This window comes from Bos indicus x Bos taurus, chromosome 10 (assembly GCF_003369695.1).
Source record: "Bos indicus x Bos taurus breed Angus x Brahman F1 hybrid chromosome 10, Bos_hybrid_MaternalHap_v2.0, whole genome shotgun sequence".
Lineage (NCBI taxonomy): Eukaryota > Metazoa > Chordata > Mammalia > Artiodactyla > Bovidae > Bos > Bos indicus x Bos taurus.
Genome location: NC_040085.1, coordinates 48,311,681 through 48,338,801, shown reverse-complemented (window position 1 = coordinate 48,338,801; position 27,121 = coordinate 48,311,681). Strand labels below are relative to the sequence as shown.

At 37.2% G+C, this 27,121-nt stretch overlaps 1 protein-coding gene across 2 annotated transcripts in view; it reads right to left on the bottom strand.

The window, feature by feature from the left end:
* NEDD4 (neural precursor cell expressed, developmentally down-regulated 4, E3 ubiquitin protein ligase) overlaps positions 1–27,121 on the bottom strand; it is a 146,036-nt gene that overhangs the window by 78,300 nt on the left and 40,615 nt on the right. The window contains exon 5 of one of the 2 annotated variants that reach the window (XM_027553934.1): positions 21,445–21,498. In XM_027553934.1, the coding sequence (XP_027409735.1) occupies positions 21,445–21,498 (54 nt within the window). Of the gene's footprint in view, positions 1–11,073; positions 13,092–21,444; positions 21,499–27,121 lie in introns of those variants that run through there. The other variant, XM_027553933.1, reaches the window with a different exon arrangement.

Here is a 27,121-nt window from a genome sequence, read left to right as displayed (position 1 = left end):
TGGTATTTTGTATATTTAAATGGTCCTTCTCCATTACAGATCCACTCCAAGTATTTATGGGTAAAATCATAAGATATTTGGGATTTACTAAAAAAAAAAAAAAAAAAAACAACAACAGAAGAAAAGGAGCGGAGGACATGGAAGCAACCTAAATGTCCATTGACAGAGAAATGGATAAAGAAGACATGGTGCTGATGGAATATTACTCAGCCATAAAAAGGAACAAAATAATGCCACTGGCAGTGACATGGATGGACCCAGAGATTGCCACAGTGAGTGAAGTGAGTCAGACAGAAAAAGTCAAATTCGTATGATATCGCTTATATGTGGAATCTAAAGAAATGGTACAAATGAACCTATGTACAGCACAGAAGTTGAGTCACAGATGTAGAAGACAATCTCCTGGTTATCGGGGGTGGGCGGAGAGGGATAAATTACGAGACTGAGACTGACATATACACACTACTATAATAAAACAGATAACTAGTGAGAACCTACTGCATAGTACAGAGTGTGTATATATGGATGTCTAAGTGACTCACTTGGCAGCAACTAGCACAACATTGTACACCAACTATACTCCAGTAAAAATCAGTTTAAAAAGGAGGGGGAAGGATGGATCACCTGATTGACAAGACGTTAGTAACTACTGAAACTGAGAGTTCACTGGGGGCATACATGGGGGATCACTGCATTCTTCTTTCTACTTTTGTGCGTCTTGGAAATTTCCCACAATAAAAAGTTTAAAAATATCTGGGGGAAAAAAAGACATATGGTTTACCATGGTTTAGGTAGTTTATGATATAATAGTTATTGAAGAGAAATAAAACTCAAAGAGTGTCGTAGGAGGTAGAAACACACAGAATACATTATTTGATCAATAAAATTAATCAGAAAGAAGAAAGTAATTATAAGTGTTGGGTCCCAACTCAGAAGAAAAGAAAAAGAAAAGTTTGAAAGATAAACTGTTTCTCTAGAAATATGCTTAACTAATCCCTGAACCTCACTTTCACTCAACAATGGCAAGAAAAAAAGGACTTGATCTGGACTTGAACAGGACTCAACCTGTTCTTCAGAGAGTAAAAGTTATTCATCAGGTAGTAGTCAGCCTAAGTGGAAATTTTCCTTTAGACAACTCTCTTTTTGTCCTTTCTGATGCTATTTTTACAAGAATAACCTTCCCCAAGCAGTTTTATTTATCTTGTAGATTTCCCCTATTGCAGTGTGGAATGAAGTCTTCCTGGTTAGAAATGCAGAAAAGGGCTTTAGAATACATAACTGAGCTGAGTTTTGGTCCAAATATGACATTTATTTGACTTATGATCCTGACTAAATAATTTTTAACTTTTTTGATCTTTTTCTCTTATTTGTAATATGGAGATAATCACTAACTCAAAGAGTTTTTCTAAATGTGGTACATAATACAATATGTTGACTGATTCAACCTTTCACAGATATTGGGTCAAAAGTTTAAAAAAGAACATATCATAAGCATTCATATAGCTGATTCATTTTGCCATACAGCAGAAGCTAACACAACATTATAAAGCAACTATCTGTTGTTGTTTAGTTGCTAAGTCATGTCTGACTCAGTAACTCCATGGGCTGTAGCATGCCAGGCTCATCCATCCCACTATCTCCTGGAGTTTGCTCAAATTCACGTCATTTGAGTTGGTGATGCAACTATACCCCAATAAAAATTTTTTTTAATAAAGTCTATTTTTTTAAGGGAAAAAAAAAGGAATATATCAGAATTTTGTCCAAGTTAAAACAATCATATTTGAGGTGATGACATGCCAGTGAGCCAGTGAGCATCCAATGTTCTACTCCACCAGGGGGCCATTCTGGTCTCCTCTCCCTTCTGTCTGCACCAAAATACAGTTCTAACAGCTCTATCCTCTTCCTCTGAGGACAGGCACCCCCATTTACATTTAAATATAAGAGGTTGGGAGATGTGTTAAGGAAACCACATATTCTATTATAATGGATGTTTAAATCTGGTCTTTCTGGGAGCATCTTCACTTCTAGAATATATATACACAATGTATTTCAGACAAGTTATGCAAATCAGGCACCTTACAGACTGTATATTAATTAAATTATAATTAGTATCTTAAGAATTTGATAAGTAAATATCACTTTTAAGGCATGATTTACCTTGAATTAACTTAGTTTCAGAACTTGTGAAACAAATCACCTCCATTCCTAGTTTATCGCTCACCACAGCTATGAAACATAACTGGGCAATCATTGCAAATTTCTTCTCTGGAGAAACTGACCTCTGAGACAAGACCTCCAGATACTGACAGTTAGAAGACTCCTGACAATGAAGCTAACCATCTGAAAAGCCTCACCCAACTACAGCGCCTCCAGATAACTTCATAGTGACTCACTCTCAAATATGAACAGACAGCCAAGGTTCACCAGACACCTGGAGGAAATTTTTCATCTAGTAACACAGAGAAACAAACGACAGCGGCAAAGTGACCCACAGGAACCAGACACAACATAGGACCCATAACAAAACTCAAAGGAAAAAGCCTTAAGTAAAATATTCTCAGAGAAATAAGAGACTGCACTTCTAAAGCAAGAATAAAAACAAGGAATCATCAGAAAACAAGATAGAACTTTAGGAACTAAAGCAACCAAAATTTTAAAATTAAAGAGAAGGGACCACTTGGGGGAAATCTTCCAGAAAGCAGAATAAGAAGGCAAAGAAACAGAAAACAGAAGAGAAAAGTAAATTATAAGATCAATCCAAGATGTACAAACTTGGGCTAATAGGAATTCTGGGGAGAGGGAACACGGAGAAAAAGGCAGAAAGGAAATCTTCAATGAGAAAACACCTGATTTTTAAAACAAACACCTGTGTCATCTTGAGAAAAATTTGAATTAATTAAAAATTATATAGACAATCACATAACTCAGAGTTTAGGTGTTCACCTGCCTGGAGTAGGCATATGAACATTATTATATATTATGTTGTTTTCTGGTTCTTTATTTAAACAGATAATGCTGTCTTCTCGTCTAAAGTACAAACTCTTCAAAGCCAGGAATAATATTTGCCACTCACAGTAGGCACATATTCTATTTCTGATAAATACTTGTTAAACTCATCTGCTTAGAAGATGACTTGAGTTTCCATTAAGCTCTGAAACTCCTTAAGAGGGTTCAGTCTTTCAGGTTTGGTACAAAAGGTAAAGGTCATTCTTAGCTAAAACAGCTACTTAAAACCCCAAGAAAAATGGTGAGAAATCGGCTGTTACATCAAGTCTGAAATGAAGTCATTTTATTAAACAATGATGAACTTAAAGCTAGTCAAATGGCCTGTGTTTAAATATTCTTAAAACTTCTGATCCATTCCATCTTCTTTTTTAGAAAATTTGATCTGAGCCTCTACCCAGACACATAGTTCTACAGCACCAGTTAGTGGAATATGTAGGCTATGAATCAGACTCCACTGTGGAAATGAATCCTTGAGTCACGATCATAATATTCCATTGGCATCCACCCCAGGGACAAGGTATTCATTTAAGAGTGCCACTCTTTCAAACAGAGGATGAAGCATCAAGAAGCTCCCACTCATCATTATAGTCATCCCTCAGATATCCCAGTTTGGTTATCTGTTTGTGCGAGGTTGTCTGGTCACCCTCAGATTCTAGTCACCTACCAGATTCTACAGTCATCTCTACCCCATTACAAAGGGTCCCTTGGCTTCAGAGATTAATTTAATGAATACTTAATAGTGTCTATTTTGAGCTACGCACTGTTCTAGGTACTAAGTATCTAGCAGTCTCTGATTTAGGGAATAATATTCTAGTAAATGAGAGCCCAGAAAAGATTATTCATTTGCTAACCCCTTCTCTAGATTCAATTAATTCTAGAAAATTTATATTTGCCTGCCTCCTTGCCTGCCTATCTCCCCACCTTCAACTTTTTTCTTGCTATGCTCCCTTTTTCTCATTGCTTACTTGAAATGTTTAATGTCTTTTATACTCCCTGATGGAGAAGGAAATGGCAACCCACTCCAGTATTCTTGCTTGTGAAATCCCATGGACAGAGGAGCCTGGCAGGCTACAGTCCATGGAGTCACAAACAGTCAGACATAACTTAGTGACTAAACACACACACACACAGGCTTCCTGAATTCAGGCCATGAAGACCATAAAAACTCAGCTACCAGTAAGATTTCTTCACTTGCTCCAATGGAAGATCAGTTCCTAACATTTTCATATATCAATTTATGCTTAAGAAGGAATATATACTTTTAAGTAGCATCACAAAATTACACATAAAGGATTTTTTTCACTTTCTCCTTATAGATCTATCAAAAGGATAGCTCATAGTAAGCACTGATTATAGATGGCGTTTCATTTCATTACATAAGCCAATGTAAGATTCAAACATTCTCAGTAGTACCCTAAACTGAGCTCTTGAATGGCTTTTGGTCCAAACAATCCCTTCTGTATTACGTGGTCTCAACCAATAACTAGTGTAAATGTCCAAGTGGATTTAAAATCCCCTGCAAATTAGCTTAGCCCTGACCATGGTATACATACAGTTCTTCTTTATGCAAAAGTGGAAGACAGACTCGCTGGATATTTCAACTATGAACTGTATTATTGTCCTTATTTTTTTTTTAATGGTCTTAAGTCTTGCTTCTCAAAGTGTGATTAAGGAATTTTAGCAGCATTGGTATGACCTGGGAAGCATGTTAGAAATGCAGAACCCTCAGGCCCCACCCAGACCTACTATACCATAATCTGCCTTTTAACAAGATTTCTAGGAGAGGTACACACACATGAAAATTGGAAAATTGGTAGTCCAAATGATGACTTAATGAACTATTCTCTAATTGTAATCCTTAAAGCATTAGAAGGCAGCTTCAGATCAGATCAGAAGCTCAGAAGGCAGCTTACCAACAAACATTTGAGAGAAAAGAGAGAAAAAAGGAAGCAGTCCTAGATATTATTTTAGCTATATCATAAAATGCTATCTTCAGCTTTGGTAAGAAGGACAAAAGATAAAAATTCAGTTAAGAATGTTTCTGTATTTAATGAACAACTGCATTTAAAGCCACTGTCCCTTGTAATACCAATATCTTTGATACAAACTTCTTTTTGATTGGTAATATTTTTTCTATTATAGTAAATCACAAAATTTTTTACAATGTTACAGTTTTATCTTAGATGTAATACATCTAAATCAAGAGAAATCATGATCCTCCCCCCACCCCCAGATATTCCAGAACCTCACTAGAAACATCATGGGATCTCTTGGTCAAGGTGTTCTTTATTATGACCCATCCATGAATTGGGTTACAAGGTACATAAACATGCTAGTTTCTTGCCCTTCCAAGTTCTCAGAATTTTCTTCTTCTCTCAGAAGTTCTCAGTTCTGCTCTAATTATATTATACAGGTTTTTTAAGTTTCAGTGAAAGTAAAATTACTTTCCAACAACTGCTGCTATGTTGAGAGCTTCCTCCCAATATCTCACTGAACAAGCACAGATGCGTTTACCTCTTGTTTTGAAAGGCTTTCTTATATCTCTCAGTGTTGGGTCTTTACCTGAGCATAGCCTTCCAGTCTCACATTTGGCCAACAAAGAATACCCAACCACACACTTGAGCAAGATTTCAGGTATTTTGTGGATATGCTGACAAGATCTTTGGATCCCCTTCTCAGAATTCATTTGTTCTGCTAACCATCTTCCTGATCTCAACACATTGGCAGGCCACACCCAGGGACTCTGCCAAGACCCTTCTGCCCACAAAGGCTCTGATCCTAGCTTCTTCTCATCTATCCTGTTCCCTGTAAGGGGAGAGAGGATCTAGAAGGGCCAGGCCTCACAACAGGTAGCTGCTGTGGGCCCCATATCCTGGAAGAAGCAGGTGACAGCAAGACAGAGGGCCTCTTCTCCAAGCAGTGTCTAGGAAGCAGCCTTAAACCCTGACTTGTTTTCTACCTAGCTCTATTTTTGTTTTGTCTTATTTTTGGTGGTAGGGAGGGGCAGGAGAAAATTTGAATAATCCTGCTCACCGAGAGTTATGCCTACTCATAGGCCATCTCACATTTTCACTCCTAATTTTTTCCCTTCATTTCATATTGCCGACTCCCCACTTCAGTTTTCTCTGCCTGTGCTCACTTATTCTATTGTTCTAAGGTGAAATAATAGGGAGCTAACAGAACTTTTTTTCTCCTAGAGAACAGGCTGCAATATTCTTGTAACAATTTGTCTTATGCAATTATATCTGCCTAACACCATGCTTGTCCTCTATATTGTAGCCATTAAATATAAAACTTGCCTACACTAACTCATGACTATTTTTGTGACACTGAGCAAACAAGCTATACCTGTTTTGCTTCCTTACCTGTTTCATTCTTTTTTCATCCAGGCTTTCACACTGTTCTCCTGAGCCTACTCCTACTGAAGTTATGAAGACCTCCTACATTCAATGGATACATAAATTCCATGGCATTGTATGCTGCCCGCCTTGAATTTTCCACTCTCTTGGCCCTCAGGCCTCTAAGCTCTTTTGGCCTCTCTGCCCCTCTGGTGACTCTTGGTCTCCTTTTTATCTCCTCCTCCATTGCTTCTCCCAAGTTAGTAGTCCCCAGAACTCTGATTTATCACTCCTCCCATCTCACTTTCATGCTTTTTCCAGTCCATCCTTACGGAAATCTGACTAGATGCTTAACTCCCAAGCTACATTTCCAGCTCTCACTCCTCTCCTGAGCCAGAGCCCGTATCTCCAACTACCCTACTTGACAGCAGTACTACCAGGGTAACTTCTCAGGACAAAAACTTAATGATTCATGGTTTCTTCTTTGCCCTCCCAATCTGGCCCCTTCTCCTGAATTCCCTATCTTAGTTCATGATGTCACCTTTCACCTAGTTGGCCAAGTTAAGAAAAGTTTAATTCACTTATAATCCATGGTGTCATAAAAAAAAATTATCATCTAAAAACACAAAAGTAGGCACACTACACTCTCAATAACAACTTTTCCGTCGCCTAACTACTGTCTGTCGGCAGGAGACACGCTGCTTTCCTTCAGCATGAGGTGCTCCACGCAATGGAACTCCCACCACTTCCAGTGTTATCATCTACCACAACCCCTGACTCTGTGTACTCCAGTCACACTGAACTACTTACAGTGTGGTTCTTTCACATCTCCAGCCTTGTACGTGTGGCTGCTTCTGCCTACAGCAATGTGTCCCAAGAGCAGTCAGGTTTGCCCCTGGGGGGCATTTGGCCATGTCCGGAGACATTTTTTGATTGTGACAACTGAGGCAGATGATGCCACTGGCACTGAGTAAATGGACACCAGGGATGCTGCTTACATCCTACAAGACAAAGGACAGCCCTCCGCAACAAAAAAGTGCTGAGATTGAGAATCCCTGCCCTAAATATCCTCCTTGATTCTCTGCCTGGGGAACTCCAACTCACCCATTAAGATTCAACTCAAATGTCACCTCCCCTGTGAAGCCTTGACTACCAACCGGGTCCTCTCCTTCAGACAAATATTGTTGCATCTTTCTCACTTTCTCATATGCAGCTCTATTGAGCACATCACATTTTAGTCTGAGAATTTTCTTGTCTACCAATATGTCTCTAAGGAGAATGGGATTTCCCCCAGGAAGACACTGTGCTTTATTATCTTTTATTCCCAGAGCTTGAGTCCGTGCCTGGCAAACAGGAGGCACTCACACATGTGCTAGATGAATGAATTAAAGAAACATCTCCAGAGAAATATAAAATATTTCTGAAGAAAACAATTTAGCTCCCTGAACCACCCTGAAATTAGTATTTTAGTTCTTCAGTTCTAAGAAATGCACATGTACAAGCACATACTTCTCTCCAAGTTTCTAAAACTGGTCATTAACATTGTTGCATCACAGTTTTAGAGTCAATATTTATAAACTATATTGATTTTTATAGGAAAGATTAAGTGTTCAAAATAAATTTAACCAAATGTCTCTAAATATTCTGCTAAAGTTAATAAAATGAGGACAGAAAATAATGGAACACTGAAAACAGTGTATATTTAAAACAGTTATTTTGGGAAGAACAACTAAATATATTATTGAAACATACAATCTTGAGATTAGTTTTAAAGGCTTTGAAATAATTGAGACAGTTTTTTAAAGTTCTACCATACCAGGCTTAAGCAATTTACCTATCTGAGATTAAATAACAGAAAATAAACAAAAACCTTTACAATAAAAAGAAAAATGTAAAGCCAAACTTTCTGAAAAAAATATGCATATACATGAAGAATGGAAGACATTAACAAGCTGGGGCAAATGCTAAAGTATTTAAAATAACAGGGCAATGACATTTCTGAGCATCCTAACAACACAGGAAATTTTAAAAACATAGATAGGGAAAAGTGAAACAATAACAGAGTAAACTAACAATTATACAGATTTTAGAAACCTAATGGTAATTTTTGTAACTGAATAAAAACCATCTCACCTACTTAATCTCTCTCTTGATCAAGCTGATAAGACACACAATGTTAAAATGTCAAATGCCTACTTCTAGATTATAAAGCCTTTACTAAAGTAATATTGTCTCTCAAAAAGTATATACAATAAATATATGCCAGTTATTGGTACATCCTTTGAAGGCAAATAAGTGAGATAAACATGATCATGCAGATTACAAAGTCTCTTCTTCATTCTAAATTGTAAACAACACACAGACCCAAGTTGCAGATACATATAAAAGTTCTCACTAGATTTAAATAATTAGCCATTAATGAGCTGTTGATTATAGAGTTAGAAACTGGATACTATTCTGCTAGAGACTGGACGCTAAACACAGAAGAAAAGAATCTGTAGACCTCTTCATGTTTTAAAAACCAGGGTCCCTGACCAAAGCAGTGATTTAATTTCACGGCTGCTGGGTACAGATAGCTGACATTACTAAATGCTACTCTAATATCAACTTGTTAAATGTGAATCCAGACTCAGCATATCAGAATACTAACCCAGACTAACTGGAGTCATGGGAAATATTTTGGGAGCTGTTTATTTATAAGTGAGTTACAATATACCACTATAATTAGATTAATATATAATTATTGATAAACACAGGATTATTTCTAAAACCCCATTATTGTTGTCACTGCTATGTTTAGAAAAAACAACATTACTATTTTCCTCTTAAAACAAGCCCTTAATTTACCATTAATCAATTAGATCAATTTAGATCTAGCACGTGTTGTTTAATGGTCCTATGTTGTTTACAATTCTTATATAAAAAGTTGTTTAATAAACATTAAGAGGAGAAACAACTTAGAGCTTTCCAGCAAACGACACACTTCAACTATTTTATAACTGAATAATCTAGCAAAAAATAGATTCTGCAGAAAGCTAGGCATTCAGCTGTCACAAAATATGTTTAAGTTAGCTTACCCAATTTTAAAGAAAAACCAGTGAAAGTATATCTTTTAGCCACACAAAAGGCAGTCAAATTTAATTTAAAAACATTAAAAAGACCATTTTTTCAAAAGTATCAACAACAACAAACTATAATATTACCACAAAATCAATTCTTTAAAGAATATTTTTATATATATTTCTAGGTCAATTATTTGTTTCAGGTTAATTATTTCATTAAACGTAAAATACATTTGCAAGGTACATGTAATTCAATTAGCAAACTACTAATACGTTTTTTCACAGTATCACTTAATTGCTTTTTTTAGGAGACAAAATAATTGAATGGATTATAATCTCTTAACAGTTAGTGTTTTAAAAGTTTTGCAAACGGAATTAATAATTCTAAAACATACATTGGAATGTGAAATGTGATTTTTATTCATCCTCAGTAAAGTAGTTGCTTATATTAACATCTGGGCATTGGTAATAAGAATTATTATATTCATCAGATTTCAAAAGAGAGAAAACAAACTAGCAAATATTTAATATTTTATTTGCCCAGAAATTTTAAAAAACACTTTAATTTTGATAGTAAGTGTTATATAAACACAGATAAGCAGATAAGTTTCTTTGCCTCAAACTATTATGTACTGTCATCTAGAATTGGTTTAGTCAGAAATACTTTTTTTAAAATTTCCTAAAATCTGGCAAGATCTTCCAAACACAGAAATTTTAAAAATCTATTCAAGTTCAAAACACTTAAAATACTTTGGAATGGCCAAATTACACAAAAAATTGTTTTGGTTAAGATTCACTGGAGTTAAATTACTACTATAATAAAGCAAAATTACCCAAATAACAAATTAATAAGATAACTAGGAAATGCCTAGCAATTGAAACCATAAAAATATAAAATTTAGAGTTCAATATTATTGAAGGAATGAGTTACATTTTAGAAGGCATTCTTAACTGGTAGCTAAAGAAAAACAGGGTGGAACAAAATTCCTGTGGTTAAGGGTATATACAAATGCAAATACCATTTATTTTTCCTCTGCTTTAAACATTCAGTATAATAGTTTTTATCAATGATCAAATAAATATATGTATTTCAAAGAAATATTTTCTCTATGTTCACTTATAAGAAAAGTTTCACATTTAAGTAGACTTTTTACTGTTTAATACTTTAAGTGGCTTTCGATATTTTACTTTTTTCATAAAGCTTAAAGAGGGCTTAAAAGGGCTTTTTTTCAAAATGCTTAATGCTTAAAGCATTTATAATGCTTTAAAATAAATACTAAATGAGCATTTTTGAAAATAAGAATGAAATACGGAGTTAGACTTTAAAACACCATGCCACTCAAGGGGAAAATATACTAAGGCAAAATATTATAAAACAAATTATTAGTTAAAGCCTGTTCTTATGCTACAGAATGTTTTATGGCTTAAATCACTTTGGAAAGGTTTTTTTTTTTAATGCATATTTTGTATGCTGATAAAATAATAAATAGAGTGAAAAACTATTAGGCATTTTTTAGATTCACAAATATCAAGTTCATGACTACAAAGTACTTGCTAGCTAAGGACCAAAAAAATATATAAAGCAGCCAAGTTATAATAAATTTTACAAAATATTTCAGAGCTATTCTAGTATAAATTAACATTTTCCAAAATCAAAGGAAACTTACCTTACAAGAATGCTTTAAAGAATTAGGTAGTTCTTTTGTGAAATCTCTGTTGCTGTCTCTGGTTAAATTATCAACTTTACCTTCATTTCCAGATGCAAACTTTATGAGTAATTGAGATGGTCCCCCCTTAGAACAATTGTGCTTAATGCTAGATAAACAGGAAACATTTGGATAAGTTCCCCCCAATGAAATACTTCTCTGTAAAAGAGCATGGTTTTTGTTTATCTGTAAATTTGGTCTTTCCAACTGTCCATTGATATTTATTTGATAATCTACATTTTGGGAGGATGGTAAACATGCAGATGTCCTATGCATAAGCTTAATAAACTCTGGATCAGAATTAAGCTCAGTTTCTGACATCTCTGGTTTACAATCACCATTTGCTGCTTCACAATCTAATGCAGTTGCTTTCTGTTGGGTAAAATGCAGTGAAACACAAGAATATCCTTCAGATGGCTTTTCACAGACAGTCTGATTTGGACTATTATTTGCAATAATGATTTTCTTTTGTAACGAGCCCTTCCTGTGAAGAGGCCGTATGTCTCTTACTTCTCCGGGAGTACAGACTGTCTTGGATAACCGAAGTCCATTGACAGCTGTTGAAAGAAATCCCTTAGCACTAGTGCCATCTTCATTGTGGGCAATTTCACTAGGAGAAATAATAAACTGGTGTGAGGTCTGATAGGATCCTTTGCTTGAAAGAGTACCTGTACTTGTTGGAGAAGTTGGTGGGGTATTTGAAGGACTCCTAGGAAAAATGACTAAGGATGAACAACGTTTTAGTGGAATTTTCGAGTTCCTGCTCACTGGCAATTTCATAATCTCTAGTCCATGATCCAAGTCATCCTGGACAAAGGGAACTGTACTTGTACTTCTTGAAAAAATTTCACATGGAGTAGTATTCCTGTTTGGCACACTTCTATTGGAGGCGCTGTCAGAAGATAAATTTCCACCAAAAAAGGTATCATCAGTTGGTGGAAAAGTATAACCACTGCTGTCACTGATGTTACTGTTGGTGTATGAACCTCCACTGGTGATACTTGTGCAGGACCCATAATCACTACCATTGCTGCTGTAAGACCCATTTTCACTGGCTGCAAAGTTACTAAGACTACCACTGCAAATGGCAGGACTGCTTAAGAGGTTACCATCATCCATGGCATTCAGTTCATTATCAACCACAGCACTGCCATCCTTTAAGACACAAGTAAACGAAGCATCATCACCATCAGCTAAGACATTGCCAGACTGAAGACATCCACTGTACCTTGTTGGTTGTAATGATATCTGCAGACAGCTGCTCTTTTTATGAACATTTTCAGGTGAAGGAAAAGATGATCTTTCCCGAGACTTAAGGTTTTCCTTTATTAACGGAGCTAGTGCAGTCTGTTTGGGAGTCAGCTTCATTTGAACCACGTTCGCCGTTGAAATCCGTGTTGGTCTCGTGAAGCACATGTGAATGCTGCTATCCAAATCATCTCCGGAGGTTTCTGACAAAGGATAAGTATTGCTTCTTCTGGCTGCAAAGTGCAATCGTAAGCTTTGTGCCATTTGTTCTCATTTCCAAACATGTTAAGGGCTGAGAGTCATAACAAAGATCTCTGTCGGTAGACAGGCTAGAAGCAGCTGCACTGCAGCAAAAGAAAAAATCATTTGTGGTGCCTGAAAGAGCTCAGAAGTAGTAGTTTTTATCCTAAGTAAAACCTTAAAGACCAGATAGCATAGAAAGAAAAAGACGGCCCATTACTGAGACTGACGTTTCCAAAATGTCTTGAATCGCTTGTAGTCAAAATGCCTTCACTTACAAAGCACTTGATTTCCAGCGACCTTTAAGCTGAGCTCAGCTGCAGCACACTGCCTCAAACACTGCCAACCTTGTTTCAATTATACCTTCTCCAATTTGCATGAATGAGTAACACAAGAACAACAATCTTCTAGCATTTCAAGTTGAAACAGTATTTTTTTCACTCCAGCTCTACTAAATGAACATTTAACTCTGTGAATCACGGTGCCTATACTTTCTCCAGCAGAGTTTGACCACTAATATTTTTACCCATAGGGATAGGATTACAGGAAGTTGGTAGGAATGAAACTCCATGTAATTGAGTATCAAATCAAGGATTGCATTTCCAAATAGTGGCCATACTAGGAATCCAGTCAACTTAGTAAATGTAGAAAGGAATATAGACTGTTAATATTTTTAAAAGGAGAAAGTTCAAATGTTTGTATATATTTGGAAATACCAAAACTTTGGGGGTGAATTAAAAGTTTAGCATTAAACCAAACATAAATATTTTAGTTTCCAAAACACTACGTACTTATAAAAAGTGAAAGCTGAAGGATCGAAATACAAAATTTGCCTAGTAATACTATTGCAAAAATTGAGCATACGTCTGAGAAAAAAACGTTTGTGAGAAGCTGTCACCAAGCATTTTCCCCTGTAATTTTAAGGCCTTTCCAGCCAAGCAGTACAGTCTTTAAATGATTCCATTTATATTTTGACTATTAAAATTCTGCCAAGAAATAGCCTAAGCAAACATTCCATTAAAAATATATGCAGATCAGACAGAAAAACTATACCCCAATATACTTTGAGCACACAAGATATTTTATTCCACTGTCTATGCAATTCATTCACTTAAGAGAGTGTTGTGGTAAGTAAAGAAGTCTAAAAAGGATTTAGCACATCAAATAAACATATCTCATTGCCAACTCTATTCTGAAAAACTCTAAGAGCTCTTTGCTGGCCCCTACTGGTGCATTGAAACAATTCATTTAGTTGTTTGATATCTATAAAGAAGCATAAACCGTATGGCATATTTCTTTATATAGACAAAGTACATACTTGTTTACATTTTTGAGTACTAGCACTGACCTAAAGATGGAATTACTTACCACTGCTGATAAAGCTCCCACAGGAGAGAACAATATACTGTTTGTCCTTTTAGACGTTGTGATTTTGTATATATATATATATATATTTTTTTCTGCTTTGTATTTATTTAACCTTTACTTTATTTTCAGTTTACTAGGTAATAAAAGTTTAATATTTTAATTTCTCCCCTAAAAGTCATAGACCAAGGTTGGTATTCTATCTGAAAGAAACACATTTATTTTTAAATAATACTCTAGGGTATATTTAAACTTCTTACCTGAATTTTACAGCTGGAACTCCAGTAATAAATATATACTGGCTCATTCATAGGAAAGTAAAAAGTAAAATAGTTCAGTTATTTACACCACATAGTACTACACCCAAGTTGTACTTTTCTAAGTAAGTTTTTTTTTCCTAAGTAAAAGCAAATATGTAAAACATATACTTGCACTTTGTTTAAAAAAGAAAACTTAGGATAGATCTGTTCTCAATCATAATTTTCTAAACAGTGTTTTTAATCAATTAAGACAGGACAAAACAGAAATATGGAATTTACTAGATTCTATTTCTGACTAGAATGAGATACTACTATGTTTTAGAATGTGTACAGTTGTAAACTTAGTAATAAAATTGTTATGTTGTTTTGGTTTGGTATAATCTACATTATGATTTTATAGACTTCAGTACATATTCCCTTATAATCTTTCTTTCTTTATATAAGGAAGAGTCCTAATCTTTTCACTATACCTTCAAAAAACTTCAGCTTTCCTTCTCAAATTAAGTTAGGGATGACTCAATAAATGGATTATTTCTAATAAGCTAACCTATGAGATAACCACTCATGCCTGTAGTCTAAAAATTCCAGTTAATCAGCAAATCTCTTTTGGGTGTTAATATGAAACAATTAACTGAATAAGCATTTTCTCTTTCTCTTATAGTAAAGCTACAGTAAGCTTCACTCTAAATATCAGCTTCATGTCCCCTAACTACATTTTAAGCTTCCAGGATCACAACTAAGCATATCTTCTGATCCTCCTGAGATCGCGCTGGAACGATGTAAGCACCAAGTAACACCAGAGATGAGGCTGGAGGGATGGTGGATGGACCTAGCTACTACTTCTAAAGAAATATCAAAACACTGCAGCTGGACAAGAAGGCAAAATACTTGAAACATCTGCAAAGACGGCTTCAGCCAAGGAAAAGTAAGATAATCAAATGCAATTCCTTGTACTCTAGGCTGCGTTTCAATTCTAGAAAGGTTAAACAGTTTGCATTCCTGGCTCTGGTCTGGGATTGCACAGGATCTGTACCACTAATAGAGCAGTGTGCAACCTAGAGAACCTGGGATAAGATGTAGCCTCCTGGCTAAAGAGATGCCAAGAGAGGAGTATCAACCTTAACCTCAAGGGGAGAAGAGTTGGAGAGTGATACCAGACCTCACTTGGGAGGAATCTATGCAAATCATAGAGCATTTTATATTCTAGAATGAAACAGATCATATTTTAGGATTAGACAGAAGCTCAGGACCCCACATTCTGAGATATTTAGTTTTCGATTATCTACACAGAAAATAAATGTGGTTATATACCCCTATGGACAGGCTCAGGATTATACTAATCATTGACTAGAACTCTGAAGGTCGATGTCCCCTGTGAGGCTTAATTGCGCATGTTGACTTGGCTAAGTTTTGAGTCAAACACCCATCCAAGTGTTGCTATGGAGCTATTATTTAGATGTGATTGACATTTAAATCAGTAGACATTAAATACAGCAAAATGCCCTCCATAAGTTGTGCGTTCATGCTAAGTCACTTCAGTCATGTCCAACTCTTTGCAACCTCATGGACTGTAGTCTGCCAGGCTCCACTGTCCACAGGATTCTCCAGGCAAGAATATTGGAGTGGGTGGTAGTGGACCTCAATCAGTTAAAGGACTTAATAAAAAGGACAGATTTCTGGAAGCAAAAATTCTGCCTTAAGACTGTAACAAGAAACCCTGCCTGAGTTTCCAGTTTGCGGCCCAGCCGTACAGATTTCAGATGCCTTACTCCTACTTGAATCTGCAACCTCCCAGTACCACCTCACGGATTTCAGACACGCCAATGCCTTAAAATAAATCAATCCCCCCCCCCACCTCATTATCTCTCCCTCTCTTATTCTCCGTGTGCATGTATGTGTACCCTATTGGTTTTGTTTCTCTGGATAACCTTGACTAACACAACCACTAAACTTGAGATGCACAGCATGTCCACATAGAATATGAAATATAGGAGTCTCCTAAGGCTTCAGAGGCTGGATGTGTGCAGACATAGCTCTTGGGTAGTGACACACATGTGTCACTTTGGGTAGTAGCCAAAGATGGAGAAGCTCTATACCGTGAGCAAAAACAAGACTGGGAGCTGACTGGGGCTCAGATCATGAACTCCTTATTGCAAAATTCGGACTTAAACTGAAGACAGTAGGGAAAACCACTAGACCATTCAGGTATGACTTAGATCAAATTCCTTACGATTATACAGTGGAAGTGGCAAATAGATTCAAGGGATTAGATCTCACAGACAGAGTGCCTGAAGAACTATGGACAGAGGTTCATGACACTGTATAGGAGGCAGTGATCAAGACCATCCCCTAGAAAAACAAATGCAAAAAGGCAAAATGGTTGTCTGAGGAGAAGTCAAATAGCTGAGAAAAGAAGAGAAGTGAAAGGCAAAGAAGAAAAGGAAGATATACCGATCTGAATGCAGAGTTCCAAAGAATAGCAAGGAGAGATAAGAAAACTTTCATCAGTGATCAATGCAAAGAAATAGAGGAAAACAATAGAATGGGAAAGACTAGAGATCTCTTCAAGAAAATTAGAGATACCAAGGGAACTTTTCATGCAAAGATGGGCACAATGAAGGACAGAAATGGTATGGACCTAACAGAAGCAGAAGATGGCAAGCAGAAAAGGTGGCAAGAATACATGGAAGAACTATACAAAAAGATCTTAATGACCCAGATAACCATGATGGTGTGATCACTCACCTAGAGCCAGACAGGTGAAGTCAATGGGCCTTAGGAAGCATCACTACAAAGCTAGTGGAGGTGATGGAATTCCAGTTGAGCTATTTCAAATTCTAAAAGATGATGCTGTGAAAGTGCTGCACTCAATATGCCAGCAATTTTGGAAAATTCAGCAGTGGCCACAGGACTGGTAAAGGTCAGTTTTCATTCCAATCCCAAAGAAAGGCAATGCAACTACCACACAATTGCACTCATCTCACACACTAGCAAAGAAATGCTCAAAATTCTCCAAGCTAGGCTTCAATAGTATGTGAACCGAGAACTTCCAGATATTCAAGCTCAATTTGGAAAAGGCAGAGGAACCAGAGATTGGATCACAGAAAAAGCAAGAGAATTCCAGAAAAACATCTACTTCTGCTTCATTGACTACATTAAAGCCTTTTACTGTGTGGATCACAACAAACTGTGGAAAATTCTTAAAGAGACTGGAATATAAGACCACCTTACCTGCCTCCTGAGAAACCTGTATGCAGGTCAAGAAGCAAGTTAGAACCGGACATGGAACAATGGACTGGTTCCAAATTGGGAAAGGAGTACGTCAAGGCTGTATACTGTCACCCTGCTTATTTAACTTATATGCAGAGTACATCATGAGAAATGCTGGGCTGGATGAAGCACAAGCTGGAATCAAGACTGCAAGGAGAAATATCAATAACATCAGATATACAGATAACACCACTCTTATGGCAGAAAGTGAAGAGGAACTGAAGAGCCTCTTAATGAAACTGAAAGAGGAGAGTGAAATTCAACATTCAAAAATCAAAATCATGGCACTTCATGGCAAATAGATGGGGAAACAATGCAAACAGTGAGAGACTTTATTTTCTTGGGCTCCAAAATCACTGCAGATGGTGATTGCAGCCATGAAATTAAAAGAAACTTGCTCCTTGAAGAAGAAAAGTTATGACCAACCTAGACAGCATATTAAAAAGCAGAGATATTACTTTGCCAACAAAGGTCCACAAAGTCAAAGCTATGGTTTTTCCAATAGTCATGTAGGGATGTGAGAGTTGGACTATAAAGAAAGCTGAGCACTGAAGCATTGATGCTTTTGAATTGTGTTGCTGGAGAAGATTCTTGAGAGTCCCTTGGACTGCAAGAAGATCCATCCAGTCCATCCTAAAGGAGATCAGTCCTGAATATTCCCTGGAAGGACTGATGCTGAAGCTGAAACTCCAATACTTTGGACACCTGATGTGAAGAACTGACTCATTGGAAAAGACCCTGATGCTGGGAAAGATTGAAGGCAGGAGAAGAGAATGATAGAGGATGAGATGGCTGGATGGCATCTCCAACTTGATAGGCATGAGTTTGAGAAAGCTCTGGGAGTTGGTGATAGACAGGGAAGTCTGGTGTGCTGCAGTCCATGGGGTCACAAAGAGTCGGACACAACTGAGCGACTGAACTGAAATGAGTGACACAGAAGCACTAACTTTTGCATTGGTATATGTAGAATTCATTTAAAGGCACATCAGTCCCAAACATCCCATCACCCTTAACAACACCATTACCCAACTATGATAGTTTATAATCCCCAGGTTCTTAAAACTGGCTGAAAAAATATCATTTATATTGCAAACATTTTCCAAAATACTAGAAATTCTTTCTCCTTAAAGTATATTTGCTCTTTGCCATACATTCCAAAGAGAACCTTGCTAGGAAAAGGATGTGTCTCTAACTTAGTTGTGAATGCTACAGGAGAAGGTAAAATGGCATTTACAGTGCACAGGTCAATTTACTGCTACACAATCCAGCTTGTTATTCCATCAATGGCTATAGCTTCTGTGACATCTCAGGTAATCTGTACACTTCAATTACCTGCTGGGACCAGCAACAAATCAGAGCATTACAATGACATGCACCACTCTTAATTATTTCTTATTCCCTTTTGCTAGTAAAGTGAGCTTCTTAAGAAAAACTATATTTCTAATGCATAACAGAGTACTGAACACAATGTATGCCAAAAATGCATACTATAATTAACACACAAAATGTGATATCAGACAGCCGTAAATGCACAAGTCCATGAACTCTAAATCACACATTATATTAAAGATGAAAAATTTTCAAGTGCTTTGATAGCTACTGTCTCATTTTATTTTCATAAAATATCTTCAGAAGGATTAAATAATTTGTATAGAGCTATAAGCGAATATACCAAAACACAAGTTGGACTACAAGGAATTCTGACTCTTTGGTATAGGGATCTAGAATATGCTGCTCAATGCATTATTTTCTTTTTGCTTTTAGAAATATTCCATTGTTAATATCATAAGTAATGCTTTTTTCTTTTGACAAATCATGATACCCTGTATATACGCTATACACAGTAAATGCTCAAGGAGTGTTAATGCACTAATCAGAGCATGACAAATATTAGTTTTGGCAATGAAGAGTCACACCATACTAAGATTACTGGCAAAAAGACTAGATAACTATAAGCAGGTGGAAAGCATCAGCATGAGCTATCCCTCCTTGTGTACAATATGCAAATAATTCAAATAAAAAAGTTCACTAATGATGTGCCCAAGAATCAGGGAGAAAGTCACATTGGTATCACGAACAACAGGAAAAATAACACAGTAATACCATGACCAGCAACTCAAGCCCAAAATATTAATCTTAGAGATACAATCATACATGTGTATCAGGAAACACAACAAGAATGTTTATCAATTGGTAATAGCACAAACCTGGAAACAACACTCATATCTATTAAGCAGGATAAATACATAAATTGTGGTATTACAGCATTTGCAGATGAAGGGAAAACTATGCACTTGTGAAATACGTTCCTATGGATTGACCTCACAAATATATCATTAAGCCAAAAGCATGTCACAGAGGAAAGAATTATTCACAGTGCTACTATTTTAGTAAATCCAAAAATATGAAAACGGAAACCACTATGTTTTTTAGGGATACATATATACATGATAAAAGTTGTTAAATAGCAAAGAAATGATAAGCACAACATTCAGGACAGTGGTTACTACTTGTGGGAGAGAAAAAGGAGATGTTATTGGAAGGGTTAAAGGATGTTTTGAAGATTTTGGTAATGTTCAAGTTCTTAAGTTGAATAATAAGCATACAGATATTTGTCTTATTATTTAAGATAAATATTATAGTATACATATTTTTGTATGTTTATTTCATGATTACAAAACACCAATACTAAATTTCACCTGGTCCCATCAAGAAGGAAAACAGATCTGTAGCAACAGAAGGAAAAAGTAAAAACATTCTCCATTTTATTTTTAAAAAGGCAAAAATACAAACAGAAAATAAAAAGCTCTGTGACTAACCAAATGATAAGCAAATCATCAACATCTGTCACTGAGCCTTACAAAATTAGATTGCCAAGTTAGTGATGAAGTCTCCCTTGGCTGCAAAAAAGTACCTTTGCCTATAATGATACTAATTAATCATTTCATCTGAAATATCTTCAGTTGTGCTGTGCTGAGCTTAGTAGCTTAGTTGTGTCTGACTCTTTGTGACCCCATGGACTGTAACCTGCCAGGTTCCTCTGTCCGTGGAATTCTCCAGGTAAGAATACTGTAGTGGGTCGCCATTCCCTTCTCCAATATCTTCTGTTACTAGTACAGTTATCACATCTATAAAACCAAGTGTTATATAGTCCAACACTAAAAATAGATTCTTTAAAAAATCTAGTTTCTATGTTAGCTACAAAATGAATAAAACTGTTTTAATTCTTGTTGTGCTTCTGTTTAGTAATTGATAAGCTTTGACTACATAACACTGTTCTTATGCCTCCATATTCAAATCTTACAGGTTTAAATGTAAATGTAAAATGCTAAAAAGGTTTGAAATACAGTTTCAAGACAAATTAGGAAGAGGGTAGGACTTCAAGACAGTCTTTAGGAAATTAGGAATCACAACTATCCTTTTATAAAAATAAAAACAGGTTATATTTGCTTTTTGTCTCTCTGAACATCGGCAATTCTTTAGAGAACTTAATTTCATCAGTTAGAGAGGTTTTCCTTTGTATTCAGTAGAAGAGTGGGGATAAGGGAAAGGATGGGATGTCATAACTGGATACAGGCAACCCCAAGACCTCCACTGGAGTGTGGAGGGGAAGGCTCCTGAGCCTGGGACTATCAACCAGGGTACCAGCATAAGTGTGCAGGAAGGTCAGGCCAAGAGGCTGACTTTTCTGAATCCCCTGCCGTGAGAGACCTTGAGGAAGACCATGAAATCTGCTGAGAACTGATAATCAGGAGAGGTGCCAGGGAGAATAGAAGAGTAGAGAGGAGCACCAGGAAAGGCGGGGGGAAAAAATTCTATCCACCACTTTGCCCAGTCTTTCCATAACCACCTCGAAAGCACCTCTCACTTCACAGATTCCTGGCCTACTTTTGCTTGTTACTCAAGTATACCCTTGCTTCACAGTTTATGTTTGTACGGTAGGACTTACCAATCGATTTTCATCAAACACTTCAAATAGAAGCCGGTGTTGCTGAGGATGAACCTAAGGAAGGAAAAAACAGCCTTTGCTTAAAAACAAGTGAACACTGGAACTATATTCAGTATCTTATAAAAACCTACAATGAAAAAGAATATATATATACACACGTACCTGTGTGTTTGTGTGTATAACTGAATCATGTTGCTGTATACCAGAAACTAACACACTGCAAATCAACTCTATTTTTAATGTTTAAAGAAGTGAACATCAAGCCACAGACACCAAGAAATAAATGCTTGTAAACATTGTCATTTCCTAATTCCTGTTACTTACAATGTAGTTTAAATTACATGTGAAACTTAATATAAAAGCCAAGACTTGTCATATGTCAACCATTTTCTAAGTTTTACCATAACAAAGTGGATTTGGTTTCTTATTTTCCCATTTTTTTTCTAAAATACAATAAAAGACACAATTTCAAAATTTTAAATATTTGCAACCACTTAAAAATACAGACGGGATTTTAACTTATTATTAATTTTATTGCCCTCTCTCACACTCTAGTAAAGTAATGCTCAAAATTCTCCAAGCCAGGCTTCAGCAATATGTGAACTGTGAACTTCCAGATGTTCAAGCTGGTTTTAGAAAAGGCAGAGGAACCAGAGACCAAATTGCCAACATCCGCTGGATCATGGAAAAAACAAGAGAGTTCCAGAAAAACATCTATTTTTGCTTTATTGACTATGCCAAAGCCTTTGACTGTGTGGATCACAGTAAACTGTGGAAAATTCTGAAAGAGATGGGAATACCAGACCACCTGATCTGCCTCTTGAGAAATCTGTATGCAGGTCAGGAAGCAACAGTTAGAACTGGACATGGAACAACAGACTGGTTCCAAATAGGAAAAGGGGTATGTCAAGGCTGTATATTGTCACCCTGCTTATTTAACTTATATGCAGAGTACATCATGAGAAACGCTGGGCTGGAGGAAGCACAAGCTGGAATCAAGATTGCCAGGAGGAATATCAATAACCTCAGATATGCAGATGACACCACCCTTATGGCAGAAAGTGAAGAGGAACTAAAAAGCCTCTTGATGAAAGTGAAAGAGGAGAGTGAAAAAGTTGGCTTAAAGCTTTCAGAAAACAAAGATCATGGCATCTGATCCTATCACTTCATGGGAAATAGATGGGGAAACAATGGAAACAGTGTCAGACTTTATTTTGGGGGGCTCCAAAATCACTGCAGATGGTGACTGCAGCCATGAAGTTGGAAGATGCTTGCTCCTTGGAAGGAAAGTTATGACCAACCTAGATAGCATATTAAAAAGCAGAGACATCACTTTGCCAAGAAAGGTCCGTCTAGTCAAGGCTATGGTTTTTCCTGTGGTCATGTATGGATGTGAGAGTTGGACTGTGAAGAAGGCTGAGCACCAAAAATTGATGCTTTTGAACTGTGCTGTTGGAGAAGACTCTTGGGAGTCCCTTGGACTGCAAGGAGATCCAACCAGTCCATTCTAAAGGAGATCAGCCCTGGGATTTCTTTGGAAGGAATGATGCTAAAGCTGAAACTCCAGTACTTTGGCCACCTCATGGGAAGAGTTGACTCATTGGAAAAGACTCTGATGCTGGGAGGGATTGGGGGCAGGAGGAGAAGGGGATAACAGAGGATGAGATGGCTGGATGGCATCACCGACTCGATGGACATGAGTTTGGGTGAACTCCGGGAGTTGGTGATGGACAGGGAGGCCTGGCGTGCTGTGATTCATGGGGTCGCAAAGAGTAAGACACAACTGAGCAACTGAACTGAACTGAACTGAAATGAACTCACTTTTTATTTATCAGGTTTGAACTAGTGAAAGGATGTTGATTTTATGGTAGCAAGTGTTCTGAATCCTTGTAGTACTGACTTGATAAAACCGATATTGCTTCTACTATATAAAAGCAGTCAAAAAGTATATACTGAGTTTTCACTTATTGTTTATATCTCACAGCAAGTAAAAATTAATATATAGTATTAATATTTTATTTTTCAAAGCCAATGCTTTTATTTTTGCTGAAATGTCTCAACATCAAGTTATTAACTGCTGCTGCTGCTGCTAAGTCGCTTCAGTCGTGTCCAACTCTGTGCGACCCCATAGACGGCAGCCCACCAGGCCCTGCCGTCCCTGGGATTCTCCAGGCAAGAACACTGGAGTGGGTTGCCATTTCCTTCTCCAATGCATGAAAGTGAAAAGTGAAAGTGAAGTCACTCAATCGTGTCCGACTCTAGCGACCCCATGGACTGCAGCCTACCAGGCTCCTCCATCCATGGGATTTTCTAGGCAAAAGTACTGGAGTGGGGTGCCATTGCCTTCTCCCAAGTTATTAATAATATATACTAAATATCAAACAAAAAGAAATCTTTAATAACTTTTTATACCAGAAGTTAAGATGGTGTATAGAACATTCTTACATTTAAGTTCATATTTTCACTATGCTAAATAAATCACATTAAACACAAATATATTAAAACTTTGGCTTATATGTCCAAGCATCACTACCCTTCAGAAAAAAGTCCTATATGTGTGACAAGGATACTGAACTACCCAGACCAATATCCGCTCTTCCTTATGTCCTTCTGATAACATAATCCTAATTATACCAGAAGCAATCTGCCTAGGGTCACCACAACTCTGGGGAAGAGGGGCATTAACTTTTTTAATTGAAAAGTATAACAAATTCAGAAAAGTATGACATTTACTAATCTTAAATATACAGCTTGATGACCTTTCATGCATGTTTACCATGTCATCATCACCCAGATAAAAATACAAAACACTCCATTTTTTCATGTATTGTTTTCTGTGTGAACAGTGCCCTCTGGACTTGTTCAACACTGAAACTCTCAGTAAGACTCCCTAAAAAAGTTCTCTTGCACCTAGGGGTGACCAAAGAGGCCAGTCTAGCGACAGTCACTGGGTAGCACTTCTGGGAGAGCTCTTTAAATGGGGCTGACTCAGCTGGAAGAGCTGCTGCCTTTGCCCTTTGTACTCCTTTTTCCTATGTGGAACTCGGTTAGAACAGCTGGCACCCCTGCAGTCATACTGTAACAATGAGGGTGGAAGCCACAACTAAGAGCTAGATATGCCTTGGGGATAGAAAAACAGTGTAAGAGAATAATCCTTTCTGGGAAGATGTAGAGGAAATTTGGGGGAGGAGACGACACTTGAGCTAAGACTAGAAAGATGGGAAGAATTTGAGTAAGAAAATACAGAGAATACTCACACCAAGAAGATCACAGGGGAGAAAGGCAAGGGGGCAGAATGAATGTGCTCTAAGAAAATCAACTAATAAGAGCATTTTTATGGTAGAAAGTCTTAAGAAAAATTTGGTTATTTAGGGAAGAGCCAGGCTGAAGGCCCTGATACCCAGAAAACGAATTAAAACTTGATTGGTATGGGAGAAAATTAAGCTTTCAAAGGAAAAAAGTAAAATGATGAAGATCACATGTAAATATTATTTTGTGAGTGATGCACAAAATAAACAGGACTAGAGAGAGACCCTGGAGTCCACAGGGACTGTGGCTAGTAATTCAGGCATGAAGGGTTGAGAGCTCTGCCTTTGATGGTCCCAGTGAGAATAGGGAAGAAGGCCATGAAAAATATTTTAAGAGAAAAAAAACAAAAAGTCTCAATGCCTAACAAAATACCTGGTAGACAATGCAGATGTTTAATGAATACTGCTAAGACAACAGATATCAGATGTGACCTGAACAGGCCTCTGCTGTCCTGGTTCAGACTATAATTAATAGCTTCCGAGCAGGAGGCTCTACCTCAACTATCTTATCTTCGAAATCTATCTTTCCTATTGTAACTAGAGTGATTTATCTGAAAGACAATTTCAGCTTTCTTTACTGCTGTACTCAAAAGATACTCCCAGTGGCCTAAAGAAAAGTATTCAAATGCCTGGGCACAGAATACTGTTCATGACCTCAGCCCAGCTTGCCTTTCGAGCCTTGTGTCCTGTAACTGTCCCCTGCCCACGCAGATACACCAACACCCTATGCTCTGATCCCACAACAGTCTAATTACTGCTTACTGAGCTTTCTGATCTGCACTTCTGTGCATGCTAAGGTCACTCCATGTGCAATATCTTCTCCACTCAACAAGTCCAAACTTTACCCCTTGTTCAAGCCTCAGCTCAAATGTCAACTCCACTCTGAAGTCTTACCTCCCCAGTCACTCCCCTTCATTTTCAGTTATTAGAAAACTGACTACATCCTTCCATTTTTGAAGTTAATAGTATGTAATAGCTCTCTGTTGTTGTTGTTCAGTTAAGTTGTGTCTGACTCTTGGTGACCTCATGGACTGTAGCACGCTCTGTCCATGGGATTTCCCAGCCAAGAATATTGGAATGGGTTGCCATTTCCTCCTCCAGGAATAGGTGCCTACTAAATTATAAACACACCATAAAACACTTGTTTATTTTGGGAGGGGGGGTGGTGTTATATCAAAGGCACACGGTAAATGCAAGAATACAATTTAAAATGTGTTGTGAGAATTCTAATTCAAGAAGGACAGCTTAAAGTGAAGTGAAATCGCTCAGTCGTGTCCGACTCTTTGCAACCCCATGGACTGTATGTAGCCTACCAGACTTCTCCGTCCATGGGATTCTCCAGGCAAAGGTACTGGAGTGGGTTGCCATTTCCTTCTCCAGAGGGTCTTCCTGACCCAGGGATCGGACCCAGGTCTACCTGCACTGCAGGCAGACGCCTTACCCTCTGAGCCACTAGAGAAGCTCAAACAGCTTAAACACAAACATTAATTCTCTCCCTCTTGAGATCCTATTTTCGTAATAGCAAAGGAATTTGTAAAAGGCACTGAAAGAGTCAATTCCTAGGCAAATTGTCATGAAGCCCAGGGTCTCTGAGGAGGAGAAAGGGGTCTGGGGCTCTCAAAGCAGAGACAGGGGTCTGGAATTCTCAAGGAGGAAGAAAGGACAAACTTTTTTTCTACATTCCTTAGTAAGGATTATATAACAATAATGTATCCTGCTTGAGGACATGTTTCTCCTTCCTGAAAACCTTCTGACTAAACCTGTTATCTTAAAATGTATATATAGTGGGAGTGGGCCTGGTAAGATCTTTGCTTTCTCTGTCCCTTTTTATATTTTAATAAAACTCTGCTACTTGAGTGATAATAAATAATAATAATAATAAAACTCTGCTACTAAAGCGCTTGAGTGATCAAGCCTGGTCCCTGGTCCTGAAGTTAAATCTTCTTCGGAGATCATGAATCCGCCATCATTCACCATAAGCTATCAGCATAAAAGCAACACAGCAAAGATCATATGCACATGCGAGGGCCACGGCAGCTGAGCAATATCAACACTTTTCTGGCAGAGATGAAGTGGGGAGGAAAGCAATGAAGCAGGGCTTCTGAAGAAACTGAAAACAAGAACAGAAAGTTGAAGTAAAGGGGTCAATGGCCCTAATGAGAGAATATTCATATGGCACCTAAACCTCTGGTAAACACACACAGACACATATTATGAAAGAGTTCCTCTTTGATTTCAGATACAGGTTCAATAATAATGCAACCATCAGTTTTAATATGTAATTTATAAATGATAACTAAAAATATAATTGTTACATGTTTGCGCTTTTCATATGTAGAAGCAATAGATGATTTTTCTATTGTGTCACT